At 47.2% G+C, this 13,864-nt stretch overlaps 1 protein-coding gene across 1 annotated transcript in view; it reads left to right on the top strand.

Moving 5' to 3' along the window:
* The window catches only part of WWC1 (WW and C2 domain containing 1), a gene marked incomplete at its 5' end in the record, with an annotated part of 151,597 nt that overhangs the window by 116,305 nt on the left and 21,428 nt on the right, over window positions 1–13,864 (top strand). Inside the window, 5 exons of the mRNA XM_077757363.1 lie at window positions 1,855–1,963; window positions 2,387–2,467; window positions 3,557–3,643; window positions 4,910–5,102; window positions 12,460–12,612. Of these exons, the coding sequence (XP_077613489.1) occupies window positions 1,855–1,963; window positions 2,387–2,467; window positions 3,557–3,643; window positions 4,910–5,102; window positions 12,460–12,612 (623 nt within the window). The remainder of the gene's footprint in view (window positions 1–1,854; window positions 1,964–2,386; window positions 2,468–3,556; window positions 3,644–4,909; window positions 5,103–12,459; window positions 12,613–13,864) is intronic.

Below are 13,864 nucleotides of genomic sequence, written 5' to 3'. Positions count from 1 at the left end.
TAGGTATACAAGATACGGTCACTGTGACATCTTGACTTGTAACAACTCTGTGAGGTGGGTGAGAAATGAGGCACAGTGAGATTCAGTGGTTTGTCCAAGGTCAGTGTCACAGCTAGGAAGTGGTAGCGTCAGGACTGGCACCAGGACCACCTGCTCTGAACCCACACTAAGTCATGTGCTGGCTTCATGTGCACAGGACTCCTGCTCCTGGCTTTGTGGTGCCAACTGGAAGAAGTTGGACCCGTCTCAGCCTTAAGGCTCCAGGAATGGGAAAGGAGGGCAGCCACTATGCCCAGAATTATCCGTTGGTGTGCAAGGGCCAGTGGGAGCGAGGGGTGGGGAGATGAGATTTCCTGGTTAATTAAAGGGTCTGCTGGGAGTGCCAGCCATTTCCTTAGAAGAGGAGCCGAGAGATCCCTGGGGCTCCCTCATCAGGAAGGGAGTCTTGCTGAGTGCTCTCAAACAAAAATAAAAACAGGCTTCCTACTACAGCAGGTGGCAAACTTCAGAAAATTGTCCCCTGGAGAGGAGCGAGTGCAGGTGGAACCTCTAATGAGGCTCCAGAAGAGCTCCTGACATTCTGTCAAAGGATGGCGATAAGCCAAGTCAGGGACCCAGCAAGATGCTGGGAGCGAGCCCCTTCCCTCCCCCAGAGTGTCCTCAGTGCTTGTGGGCCAAGGACCACTCATGTCTCAGGACAGCGTTCCCTTCATGCCATCTCCAAACGCCGTCCCTGCAGCGAGCGATGCCAGGCTGAGCTTGACACTAAGCAGGCTATGCGATTAGTGCCGCTGTTCAGTCAGCAGACAAATTAATCTCCGTAAGTGGTTTAGTGGAGGGTGGAGATGCATGGATCTGAAGGCGGGAGGTCTCTGCTGGCCGCAGCAGGCATGGGACATGCGGGGAAAGCTGCACCCAGATGGCCGCTTTGCTTCTCCCGGGCTCAAGGTCACCATCCATTTCTCCAGCCTGGCCCGCCCCCAGCCGGGCCTGCCCCCAGCCTCTTCTCCAGGCTGCCCCAGAGCCTGGCACACAGCAGGCGGCCAGAAGTGACTGTGAGGTCTGTGAGGTCGAAGGGCCTGAATCTGGTCTTGCCCCCCACCCCCCAACCCGCCACACAGAGCTTAGGAGCCATTCTATCCATGCTGGTAGCTCTGAGTTTGCCTGCTGTACCGTCAGTGCTTGTGACTTGAGGAAGGAAGGAATGTGCAGCATGTGCCAAGTGCCTGGTCTGAGCCCTGGGTAGGAGACTTTTGAGGGCCTCCGCAAGAGCAGGTGTGCTGAGTTAGGAGTGGAATGGAATAGGCCAAGAGCAGGAGAGCTAGTGCTAAAATCTTCCTTTTTCTACCTCTTGCCCCTCCCAAGGGTCTAGCAGCTATTACTTTGCTCCCCAGGTGCATAGGGATTGATCTAGAAGGCCTCCCCATAGCGCTGGGAATGACTGTTGCAATAAGGATAGCGGTGCTGGATTTTATAGCGTTGTCCTGCACCAGCCTCTGTACTGAGGACTTCCCTAAAAAGTATTGTTGAGTCTTCCCAGCAGCCCTTCTTACAGATAAGGAATCCAAGAGTCAGAGAGGTGAAATCCATGTCCCTGTGTCACAAAGCAGTAAGTGGTGGAGCTGAGATTTGAGCCCAGGCTATTTGGTTTCCAGCTCTGGAGTGTCAAACACAGAATCATGCGCTACCCCGTCCTTCACCCCAAAGGAAGGCGGGACCTTGCTGTCAGGTTCAGAGGTGGTATTTGACGGGAGTCTCTTAGGGGGGTAGATCATAAGCGTGTGTTGCAAAGACAGTGTCCTGGTTTCTGAATCCTGTCTTGCCATCCTTCCTTTCTCCCGCCTCTCCCTCCAGCTGTGAATACAACCCAGGGGTGCAGCCTGAAAGTGGCCTGTGTCTCAGCTGCTGTGTCGGATGAATCCGTGGCCGGGGACAGTGGAGTGTATGAGGCTTCCGTGCAGAGGTGGGTCCCTGAGTCTTGACTTTTCTGAGTCTGAGTATGCAGAGCCCAGGCCCCCTTAGGCAAGTGGGAGGAGGGCACAGCCTGGTGACTCAGCCCTGTGTGGGGTTCACTGAAGGTGCAGACAGTGCTGCTCTTCCTGGGGCTGCAGACCTTCACATCTGCAGGGGTGCCAGTTCCACAATTGCCATTAAGGAGCAGATGGCCGGGGGAGCTCATACTGGAGGAAGTGCAGCTCCTTCAAGACAGGAATCCCGAGTAGTCGTGGGAAGGCGGGGTCTGCATGGAGTCTGAGCTGACCCAGACTTTCCTCCTTGAGGACCCAACTGTGCCCTCCCAGAGGGAACCCTGTTTCTGGAAGATGACTTTGGCCCCAGGTTACTGCAGGGAAGCCTGACCCTCCTTCTTCCCCATGTTGCCTCTCAGACTGGGTGCTTCAGAAGTTGCCACTTTCGACAGTGATGAGTCCGAAGCAGTGGGTGCAACCCGGGTTCAGATTGCCCTGAAGTAAGTACTGGGAGGGCGGGAGCAGAGGGGTGGTTGGCAGCATCTTCCCAGCTTTGAACTTCACGGCTGCCTAGGAGAGGAAGGCAGAACCAGGAGGACCTGCCGACACTCGTGGTCTCCTAACTAAAGGGGGTCAACCCTTGGCCTCCCTCTCAGCTCCACATTTTACAAAAGTGAAAGACCTCGTAACTTGCCCCAACTCACTTAGCTGGCCAGCGGCAGAGCCAGATCATGACCAACCCTCCTGTGCCTTGGTCTGTGGGGTCATCGTTACGGTGGGTTTTGTCTTACCATCCCATTGAAGTTTCAGCCATCAGGGGCTGCGACCCAGATTCATTGTTCCTTTGTTTCCCCTTGATGCAGGATAGCCACAATATTATCTTTAGTAGAAATTTCCAATATTCGAATATCAAGAGATTCACACAGCACAGTCTTCTGCCTTCTCCTTAAACATTCAGACTAATAGGGGCACCTGGGTGGCTCAGTCGGTTGAGCATCCCACTCTTAATTTTGGCTTGGGTCATGACCACATGGTTTCATGGGTTGAAGCCCCACGTTGGGCTCTGTGCATTGTCTGCGTGCAGCCTGCTTGGGGTTCTCCCTCTGTCTCTGCCCCCACCCCCCACTCAGGCTCTGTCTCTCTCAAAATAAATAAACTTAAAGACAAACGGGGATGCCTGGGTGGCTCAGTAGGTTAAGCATCCAACTCAGGTCATGATCTCACGGTTCGTGGATTTGAGCCCCACATCATACTCTGTGCTGATAACATGGAGCCTGCTTGGGATTCTATCTCCCTGTCTCTCTGCCCCCCCCCCCCACTCTCTCTTTCTCTCTCTCTCTGTCTCTCAGATAAATAAACATTAAAAATTTTTTTTAAAAAGGAAACAGGAATCTAAGCTAACACTTCATTTAAAAAAAATAAAAATAAAAATTCAGACTGACAGCTCTGAACCTGCATCCCTACATGGCCCAAAGCACTGGGCCTATGCTCTCAAGCTCCCCACAGTCCCCCAAGCAGCCACATCTGTGATGACTGAGAGAGAGAAATGTGTTATTCATACGTGCTCCATATGCCCCTCTCCATTTCAGGTACGATGAGAAGAATAAGCAATTTGCAATATTAATCATCCAGCTCAGTAACCTTTCTGCTCTCTTGCTGCAACAAGACCAGAAAGTGTGAGTATATAGCTGACAGGGTGTTGTATGAGCCTCTCAACCTCTGCAGCCATCCCCTGGGGTGCTCTCCTGCCCTGACCCGCTGCAACAACGCACCCTGTGCATATGTCATACATGTGACTGTGATGCACAGTGTCAGCACTGTGAATGTGGATACAGGCATGACAGCAAACTTGCTGACTGGAAAGAGAAGCACTGTAGGCATCTTCAGTTCCTTCATAGGCACATCGTGAGCACCTACCATGTGCCAGCACTAAGAATGGGGTGGTGAGCAGGTCCTTGCCCTTGTGAACTTGAAGCATCGCGAAGAAGGTCATGGCCCCTTTTATCTGGTCAGAGCTCAGATATTGCACACAGAAAGAGATAGGCCCGCAGCTCTCAAGAGTCCACGCCGGTCACTGTGCTTCTGTGGGAAGAGCGTGATGGGTATTACCTTACAGTTGATAATACAGCAAACACCTGCACTGTTTGCCTATATTGCAGACTGGGTTTATGTTTCATTGCATTCATCTGCCTGCAGGTTTCTCTTTTTAACTAGATGGTAGGCATTGGGGCAGCAGGTTATATTTCTGAAGTCTGTACCCGGCCAGCATCTGGTGCTGTGACATGTGGGAAGGGGAAAGACAGGAGGAAAGCAGGACAAACAGAATAAAGACAAAATTAGACACTAGGGCTGTCTTTAGCCATTTGCTCTTATAAACAGTGCCAGAATGAGTAACCTCCTCCATATCTCATTGATACTTGTGCTGCAGGAGTATCTGTGGAAGAGTGTCTAGAAGTGAGCTGAATGGGGTCACAAGGCCAATGCATCTGTAACTGTGTTAAGATTGTGAGGGCTCTCGTGGGGATGAGCACTGGGTGTTATGTGGAAACTAATTAGACAATAAACTATTTGTAAAAAAAAAAAAAAAAGATTGTGAGATTCCCCTCTGCAGGAGCAGTAGCATTTTGCCTTCCTACCAGTGGCTGTATAAGGATTCCTGAGTGTTAACCAACAATCTTGCTGATCCTTCCATGCACAGAAATTTGCACACTGTTGACCTCAGACTCCATATTCTTTGAGGTTCTAAGGATTGAAAATGAGGGGAAGGAAGAGCAATTGTTATCCTTGGAGCTCTCTCTGCTTCCCTTACAAATATCTGCATAACCGCTTGAGAAATTACAAACTCCTCCAGTGTTATTGTCTTAGGGATTTGTGGCAACAGTTTAGCCCAACACATTATCCCAGACCTGGGCTGACTCAGGCTCTCCTCTGTCTCTCTCTAGGAATATTCGGGTAGCTATCCTTCCCTGCTCCGAGAGCACCACCTGCCTGTTCCGGACACGGCCCCTGGATGCCTCAGACACTCTTGTGTTCAATGAAATGTTCTGGGTGTCCATGTCCTATCCATCCCTTCACCAGAAGACCTTAAGAGTCGATGTCTGCACCACTGACAGGAGCCATCTGGAGGAGTGCCTGGTGAGGGCTATGCCTGTCTGTCTGTCTGTCCAGCCTTCTGTCCTTCTGCAGATTGGCCCAGCTTGTAGTTCAGGGAGCGACTTGGAGAAAGCACAGGCTGTAGTGTCAGTGAAGCTTGTCTTGGGTTCCAGGCAGGGACTCCTGCACAGGTGAGCAGCGTTAGCTCACTCATTGAGAGCAGGGGGCAAGGAGGCAGGAAGCTTCTTTCTCAGCCATGGAACTGCAGGGCCTCGTCCCTTGTGCCCGAGACTGCATCACCTGTGACTCTTTAATTCTCAGTCTCAGTTTCCTTATCTGTAAAATCCAGCTAATGCTGCCCACCTCACAGATGGTTCTCTGAGGATTAAATGAGGATTAAAGCAGTGTTTCTGGAACTTGAACATGCACACAAGAGGGGCTCTGGTTAAAAATCAGATTCTGATTCAGCAAGTCTGGGGCAGTGGTGGGTACAGGCACCACGAGATTCTGCATTTCTGATAAGCTCCCAGGTGCTGCTGACTGCCACTGGTCCCCATAGCAAGGATGTAAAACAACAGTGTGTCTGCACATACTAGATGCTCACTGGCTATCAGTGCCCCCACCCTCCTCAGCTGGGGTACAGAACAGCATCACTGCCACTTATGTTGTTGATGTTATTACTTACAATAATGCAGTGGCATCCATAGATTGAATGCAGCTTATGTGGTGGGCATTGAGTAAGCCCCTTACATGTAGTTTCTCTATCTGACCCTCACTGAAGTCTTATAAAACAGGTACTGTTATACCAGTGAGGAAACTGAGGCACAGAGAGGTAACAGAACTCTCCGAAGGTCACACAATCAGGAAGAGGCAGGAGCAGGTAGAAGCTAGGCAGCTCCACTTCTGTAGCCCACCCACATCAGCCCCTTGGTGTTTGCACCAGCATGGTGCTCCTTAAAACCCACGGGTAGGACAGTGACTATAGACTGGTAAGCATGGTAGACATTGGGCATCAGAGCAGAAACCTTTTCCAAACCCAGGCTTTTCTGGTGAAGCATTTCCCCAGCCCTGGGAATTCCTCAATGAGAAGAGACTCAATCCTATTTTCTTCTCCTAATTGGATGTCTTTTATTCCTCCTTCCTAATTGAAGTCTGGCCATTGCTGGTTGCCATGGCAGCAGCCAAAGCGCTCATCCCACTGTGGCTTGTCTCTTTCTGTGGCCAATGGGAAATCTACTTTCCCGTATCCTATGGGGATGTGGAGTGTCAGGCTGCCATGTTTTGGTGGCTAGAGGAGCAGGCGAGGGAGTGAGACACGAGGAGAAAGGCTGTGTGCTCCCACGCGGTCTCCCTACACTGCTGGGTTTGGGGAATCCCTGGTATGCTTAGAGCTGCTTAATCAGCCAGGCTGCCACAGTGGTCCCCATCCTGAGCAGCGTCTGTGTGTAGTACCAGGCTGAGTGTCTCCCTTAACCCTCACAGCAGCCTGAGGAAGAAGCATTAGGATTGTCACCATTTGACAGATGAAGGATCAAGACCCAAAAGGGCTAAGTAACCTGCCCAGGTCGTCCATCGAGTAAGTGGAGAAGACTGCTTCCTGATTGCGGCTTCTTTACACGCAGGCTTCATACCGTCCTGCCTCTCAGGTGGTTACCACGTCCCCACCGTCTGCAGACCTGGATTATGGGTTTGGATGAACACGTGGCCTTGCCCACTGTCTCCAGCAACAGTTCTACTGAATGCATTAGTGTGGCATAACCAGGGTCACGGGCTTTCCAGCTGGACCCTGTTGGCCACTCCTCAGCGGCGAAAGCTCAGTGCCACTCAGAGCAGGTTCTGTTAAGAAAGGCCACTTCCCTGGCCCCCCTCCTATCCTATAGTTAACCATTAAAGAAAGAGGCCTTTTTCACCTTGCCACCACACTTGGGAAAACCCTAGCCCTGTCCCAGTGAACTCTCCACTCATGCACTTGGAGAAAAACAGAGCCACGCCGTATGGTCTCACGTTAAAATTGTGGTCACAAACCTCGTATGGAGTCCTAATGGTACTCAGCACTGATACTGCATCTCCCTAGACCATTTGCCTTCCCCGTGTCCCAGGGGCGAACTCTTACCCTCTCCACTGTCCTCAGACTTCCAGCAGCTCCTCCCCCACCCTCACACTCCCCTGCTGAGGATCTTGCTCCACAGGGTTCTTGAGTTCTTGCTATTTCTTTGGCTCCAGTGTCGGCCCCCACTGCCATGTGAGGCGACTTCTCAGGGACATCATGCTGTTATTTTCTGGCTCTTCACTGTCTCCAGTCTTCCCTGCTCCATTGAGCCTGGCCTATCAGTATACCAATATGCTGTTAATTCTCTTAAGAAAAAAAACAAAAGGCAAAAAAAAAAAAAAAAGAAGAAGCTTTTTACCCATTTCCCCCTCCAGCTACTACTTTGTTTCTTTCCTTTATAGCAAAATGTGAAAAGGGTGTTCATGTTCTCTCTGTAACACAGTTCCTGTGGGATTTTGTCCTCATCGGTCTGCTAGCATTGTGCTCATTGAGGTCATCCGTGGCCTCCTCGTTGCTAAACCCAGTGACCACTTCTCCATCCTCACCTCCCTCAGCCTGTCGACTGTGTTTGGTTCAGTTGCTCCAGAGTCTGTGCGACATCCTTTGCCCTGACTTGACTTCCCCAGCATCTCGCTCTCAGTGTTCTTCCCTCATCACTGGCATCTCTGTCTCCTTGGCTTATTCTTCTCATTTCCCCAACTGCCGTATGTCAGGGCTCAGGCCTCACCCCTCTCCCCTCTGTTTGCATTCACTACCTTGGTAATCTCCTCTCATTCTCCTGCTCCAAACACCATGCCAAATGTATGGATCCAGCCCAGGCCTCTGCACTCGGAGCGCATACCTCCACTTCTGTTCCACATCTTCTCTTGCTTGTCCAGGAGGCATCTCAGATGAACTTGTCCACAAGCGCACTCCTGATCTGTGTTCCCATGTCTTGACTGTCTCAGCTAGTAGCAGCCCAGTTCTTCCACTGCCCAGGCCAGAGACCACAGGGTCACCCTTGACCTGTCTCCTCCTCTCCACTCCACATCTAATCCTTCAGGAATTCCTGGAAGCTCCACCTTCAGAAGATCCCCAGATCCCAGCCACAGAGCACTGCCCCTGTCCCACTGCTGTCTGTCTCCTGGATTGTCCAGCAGTCTCTCCTGGGTCTCCTTGGGCTGTCCTTGCCTCCCTTCATCTCCCCTCAACACAGAAACCAGAATGATCCTATTAAATTGCAAATCAGTGCTTGCTACCCCTCTACCTAAAACTTTACAGTAGCTTCTGTCCCCACCTAGAGTCAACTCCTGGGCCCCTTGCCTGCCCTCCCCAAGGCCCTTGGGGAATCTGCCTCTTGTTATCTCTCAGCTTTCATCCCAAGGCTCTTCCTCCCATCTCATTGTGCCCCTTGAATACACCAGCATCCTCTTTGCCCCAGGCCTTTGCACTTGTTGCCCCCTCTGACAGAATTCTCTTCGCCCAGACATGGATGGGCAAGGCTCACTCCTCCACCTCATTCTGGGCTTGACCCAGATGTCAGCTTCTCAGTGAGGTCTTCCTTCCATCCTATTTAAAAAATCACACTCCCCCTCCACTCTTGTCCTGTGTTATTTTTCTCTGCAGCACATTCCCCCACCTAACATTTGTCAGTATTACAGATTTTAGGGTATACATGATTTTCACATTTTATCAAATCTCTAGAATCCAGATGCAATTTATAGTAGATGGCAGGTCATAGTTTAATTGACAACTATTTTCCTTTCTTAGTAATGTATGAAATAGTACACTGACTTGACTTATTGATTTGTTTATCTGGTTCCCGCAGACTGGAACGTAAGCTCATGAGGACAGAGATTCTCATCTGCTTTCAATCCTACTGTATCTCTAGACCTCAATACAGTGTCTGGCACATACAGGCTACTTAGCTATGTGTGTACTGAATAAACAAATGAATGCCCTCCAAGGGAATCATTTTCCAAAGTAGACCACATTTATAGCCCAAAATAGACAGTATATCTCGTTGGAATTAATAATAATCTGATGGCAGTGTTATACCTCCAAGCTGTCATTATATTCTTTCCTCGTTGCCCCTCAAACATGGCCTGGCATGTTCTGAACTGTAATATCTGACACATCTGTCTTCACAAGAAACTGTGAGCCCCTTGGGGGCAGTATCCTGTTTTACATGTTTCTATGGCTCCAGAGTCTGCAGAGTGCTCAGAGGATATATATTAAGTGAATAAATGAGTAATATACACATATTTGTGTTCATTTAAATTTGTTACAGGTGCCTAAAATGCACCAGGTATTTAGTTCCTGAATGGACTCTAGTCCTTACCTTGTTTTCTCCACTTGCTCATCACTGTTCTAGAAATTAACCTTTAGCCGCACATGGGTTGGCAAAGTCAATGCCATGCACTGGTCCATTCTAATAGAAGGACAAACTGGGAGAAAGGATCCCAAGTGGACTAGGGAGCCCCTCCCCATCCCAGGTGCCACCTGAGCCACCACTTAGCTACTGGCCCACTTCACAAACCAGCTTATGGTATTTCTACCACCCACTCGCACAACCACTGTTGTGTTTGGGGACAGTGAATTCACTAAGCCCCAAACCTGGTCAAGGCTCTTCCAAAGAAGACATGTTGAAATAATAATAAGACCTGTGAAGAATGATTAAAAAGTATTTGGTCATTCTTTCCCCTAAGGATGTATGGTAAAAAGTCAAGTCACTGGAAATAAATCCCCTCTCTGGGGGGTTATATTCAGTGAGATTAATTTTGTGTGGGTTATTTTCATCTTAAGGCATCCATTTACACCATTCAAAGAAAAACTGTGTAGAAAGGTTTACTGAAGAGCAGTCTTGCTCCCCTGGCCTTTGCACTAAGTCCCACCAACTACCCTATACCCACTTTGATTAGTGTTGCCTTTACCTTTCCATTATTGCTTGTTGCACATGTTCATGTGATAATGTTCACTGTCCCTTGCACCTCAAGTATGGTACGATATATATGTATGTATATACGTAAGCCAGAAAGAGAAATATATATATAGAGAGAGAACATATGTATTCTTATCCCTCTTTCCATTTTTAAAAGTTTTTTTTAATGTTTTATTTATTTCTGAGAGAGAGAGCATGAGCAGGGGAGGGTCAGAGAGAGAGGGAGACACAGAATCTGAAACGGGCTCCAGGCTCTGAGCTGGCTGTCAGCACAGAGCCCGACGCAGGGCTAGAACCCACAAACCACGAGATCATGATCTGAGTCGAATTCGGACGCTTAACAGACTGAGCCACCCAGGCACCCCCCTCTTTCCATTTCTTATATGAAATTAGCATACTACATATTCTCTCTTGCACTATTCTGTTTTTTCCCTTAACAGTACAGCCTGGGAATATCTCCACATCAGCACCTAGAGATCTTTCTCATTTTTTGTACATAACTATATAATATCCCATTGTGTAGATATAGTTTATTCCTCCAGTCCCCCATTGCCAGTGCTTTGAGTTTTTCAAAATCTTCTTCCTTGACATTGGTCTTGGTGATGATCTTTTGGATCTGACTCCAAAAACACAGGCAACAAAAGCAAAAATAAACATATGGGACTATATCAAACTAAAAATCTGCACAGCAAAGAAAATCATCAACAAAATGAAAGGCAACCTGCTGAATAGGAGGAAATATTTGCAAATCATGTATCTGATAAGGGGTTAATATCCAAAATGTATAAAGAACTCATACAACTCCACATCAAAAAAAAAGCAAACAATCCCATTTAAAAATGTGCAGAGACTCTGAATAAACATTTTTCCAAAGAAGACATACAGAAGGCCTTCAAGTATACAAACAGATGCTCACTATCACTGATCATCAGGGAAACACAAACCAGAATCATAGTGAGATATCACCTCACACTTCTTAGAATGGCTATTATCAAAGAAACAAGAAATAGCAAATGTTTGCAAGGATATAGAAAAAAGAAAACCCTTGTGCACTGTTGGTGGTAAAACATTATGCAGAACTGCTATGGAAAAGAGGGTGGAGGTTCCTCAAAAAATTAAAAATAGAATTACCATATAATCTAGCAATCTCACAACTGGGTATATATCCAAGATTACACCCAGTGATAGCAACATTCCTCACAATAGCCGTGACATGGAAGCAACCCAGATGTGTATCAGTAGATAAATGGATTTTAAAATGTGATTTCTTGATATAATGGAATATTATTCAGCCTTAAAAAGGAAAGAAATCCTGTCCCATGCTACAACATGAATGAACTTTGAGAATAGTATGTTAAATGACATAAGCCAGTTACAAAAAGACAAATACTGTGTGATTCCACTTACATGAGAGATGTAGAGTCATCAAATTCACAGAAACAAAAAGTAGAATGATGGTTGCCAGGGACCAGGGGAAGGGAAGTGGGAAGTTACTTAATGAGTGTGGAGTTCCAGATTTGCCAGATGAGAAAAGTTCTGGAGATCTGTTTCATAACAGTGTAACTACATTTAACACTATTGAACTATACACTTAAAAGTAATTAAGATGGCAAATTTTATGACAACATGAATGGACCTTGAGAACATTATACAAAGTGAAATAACCCAGGAAGAGAAAGACAAATAAATACTTGTATGGTCTCACTTACATGTGAAATCTAAAAAACCAAACTCATAGAAACAAAAAACAGATTGACTTGTCAGAGGTGGGGGATTGGGGAAATGGGTGAATGGGTCTAAAGGTGCAAACTTCCAGTTATAAGATAAATACATTCTAGCTGTGTAATGTACAGTGTGGGGACTGCAGTACACAACACTGTATTGCATATTTGGAAGTCGTTAGGAGAGTAGATCTTAAAGATCTAATCATAAGAAAAATTCTAGCCATGAGGTGATGGATGTTAACTTACTGTGGTAATCATTTCATGATAAACACCATATCAAATCGTTAATTTTTTAAGTAAACTCTGTGCCCAATGTGAGCCTTGAACTCAGGACCCTCAGATGAAGAGTTGCATGCTCTACTGACTGAGCCAGACAAGCGCCCCTCAAATCTTTATGTCGTACACCTTAAACTAGTGCAGTGTTACATGTCAATTACATTTCAGTANGGGTGAGGAGATGGTAAATTTTTATGGTTTTTGTCATAATTTAAAAAAAGTGCTCACTAAAGATTTGATGGAGGAGGAAACCAATGAATGAATAGGTTGGTGAATAAATGAGTTATTGGAAATAATTAACAACTAGCCCTTTCTTCCTCCTGGAAGCTGCCATCTCATTGGGGGTGTTTCTCATACTCTCCCCAGGAGCCTTGTCAGAATACCTTGTCAGCCCTGACTTACACTCTTGCCTTTTCCCATCCTCAACAGGGCGGTGCCCAGATCAGCCTGGCTGAGGTCTGTCGGTCTGGGGAGAGGTCAACTCGCTGGTACAACCTCCTGAGCTACAAATACTTGAAGAAGGAGAGCAGGGAGCCCAAGCCAGTGGGAGCCAAGGTCCCCACCCCAGACCCTGAACGCACGGTGAGCTGGGCCCCGGGTTTGCACTAGCCTCCTCTGTGTGCAGCATCTGGATGGGTAGCAGGAAAAGTTCTCCCAAAATTGGAGTAACTGGGCATCAGAGGTGGGTGAAGCAGCAGAGGGTATTGGAAGAGAGAAGAAGAGGATGATATAGGAGAGACCTCTGCAAAGGGGCACGTAGCCCTCCCCATCTGCAGCTTTCCCCTTCCGCATCTGTGCACTCCCCATCTGCACTTTGCTTGCCATAATATAACTTGCCTGAAAAAATATATATATAACTTGCCTGATGAAAACCTTAATTTATTATTTTTTTTAATGAAGGAAGGAGAAACCTGTGGAAGATAGAAAATTGACCTTTATTGAGATACTGCTGTCTGCATAGTGGTCCATAGTGGAGGCTTGCTGTAAGAGGCAGAAAAAACACTGACCGGGTGTGTTTGTTAGTTAGGTGACAGGTCAGTCATTTCACCGCTGTGAGTCTCCACTTTTCTCATGCTGAATCCTTATCTAAAAAGGTGGTTAGGAAGGATTGAAGAAGTTTGTGTAAAGAGTACTTGGTAAGTGCTTGATAAATGGTATCTGTTTCATTATTGTATATTTCTTAAAAATCTTACACTTGCCTATTTTTGTTTTAAAATACATATTGGTTTCATTTTAGTGCAATACACTTTAAAATATCCTTAAATTGTTTTCTGTACTTGGGAAGCTCACATCTGCTAGCCAAGTAGACTAGCCAGGACTCAACTGAGCAGTGAAGTTGCCCTTGGACATAGATTCTCACAGCATACAGGATCCTAATGGGATCCCAAATAGAAAGCGTTTGGGATTCCGGTTGGCTCCTAATTCTCTGTAGTGCTTCTTCCCTCTGTCAGTACTTGGTTACTTTGCACAGTCATTGCCCAGAATTTCAATGGAGGGGACGGGCTAGGTCAGGTGGTAAGGATAAGGGTAAGGATTAAATCTATTTACCCCTAACCTCTCCCTTCTTCCTCCTCCTCTTCCTTCTTTTTCATAATCATCATTTCCTGAACTTCCTTTTGTGTCAGGCACTGTCCTGTTTATTACGTGTCACTTACCAAGGCTCAGAAAGTTTATCCAAGGACATACATTCAATAAGCAACAAACTTAGGTCTTTCTGACTCCAAAAAGGAGTCCATGGGCTGACAAAGATCTTGAAAACATCTTCTACTTTCTAGAGCATGTCCTTGGGTAAGTGACATCAACCTTGGGCACAATTAGTTTCCTTGTTCCCGTT

The sequence above is a fragment of the Crocuta crocuta genome, unplaced genomic scaffold, assembly GCF_008692635.1.
Source record: "Crocuta crocuta isolate KB4526 unplaced genomic scaffold, BGI_CrCroc_1.0 scaffold131, whole genome shotgun sequence".
Lineage (NCBI taxonomy): Eukaryota > Metazoa > Chordata > Mammalia > Carnivora > Hyaenidae > Crocuta > Crocuta crocuta.
This window is presented reverse-complemented; position numbering and strand designations above follow the sequence as displayed.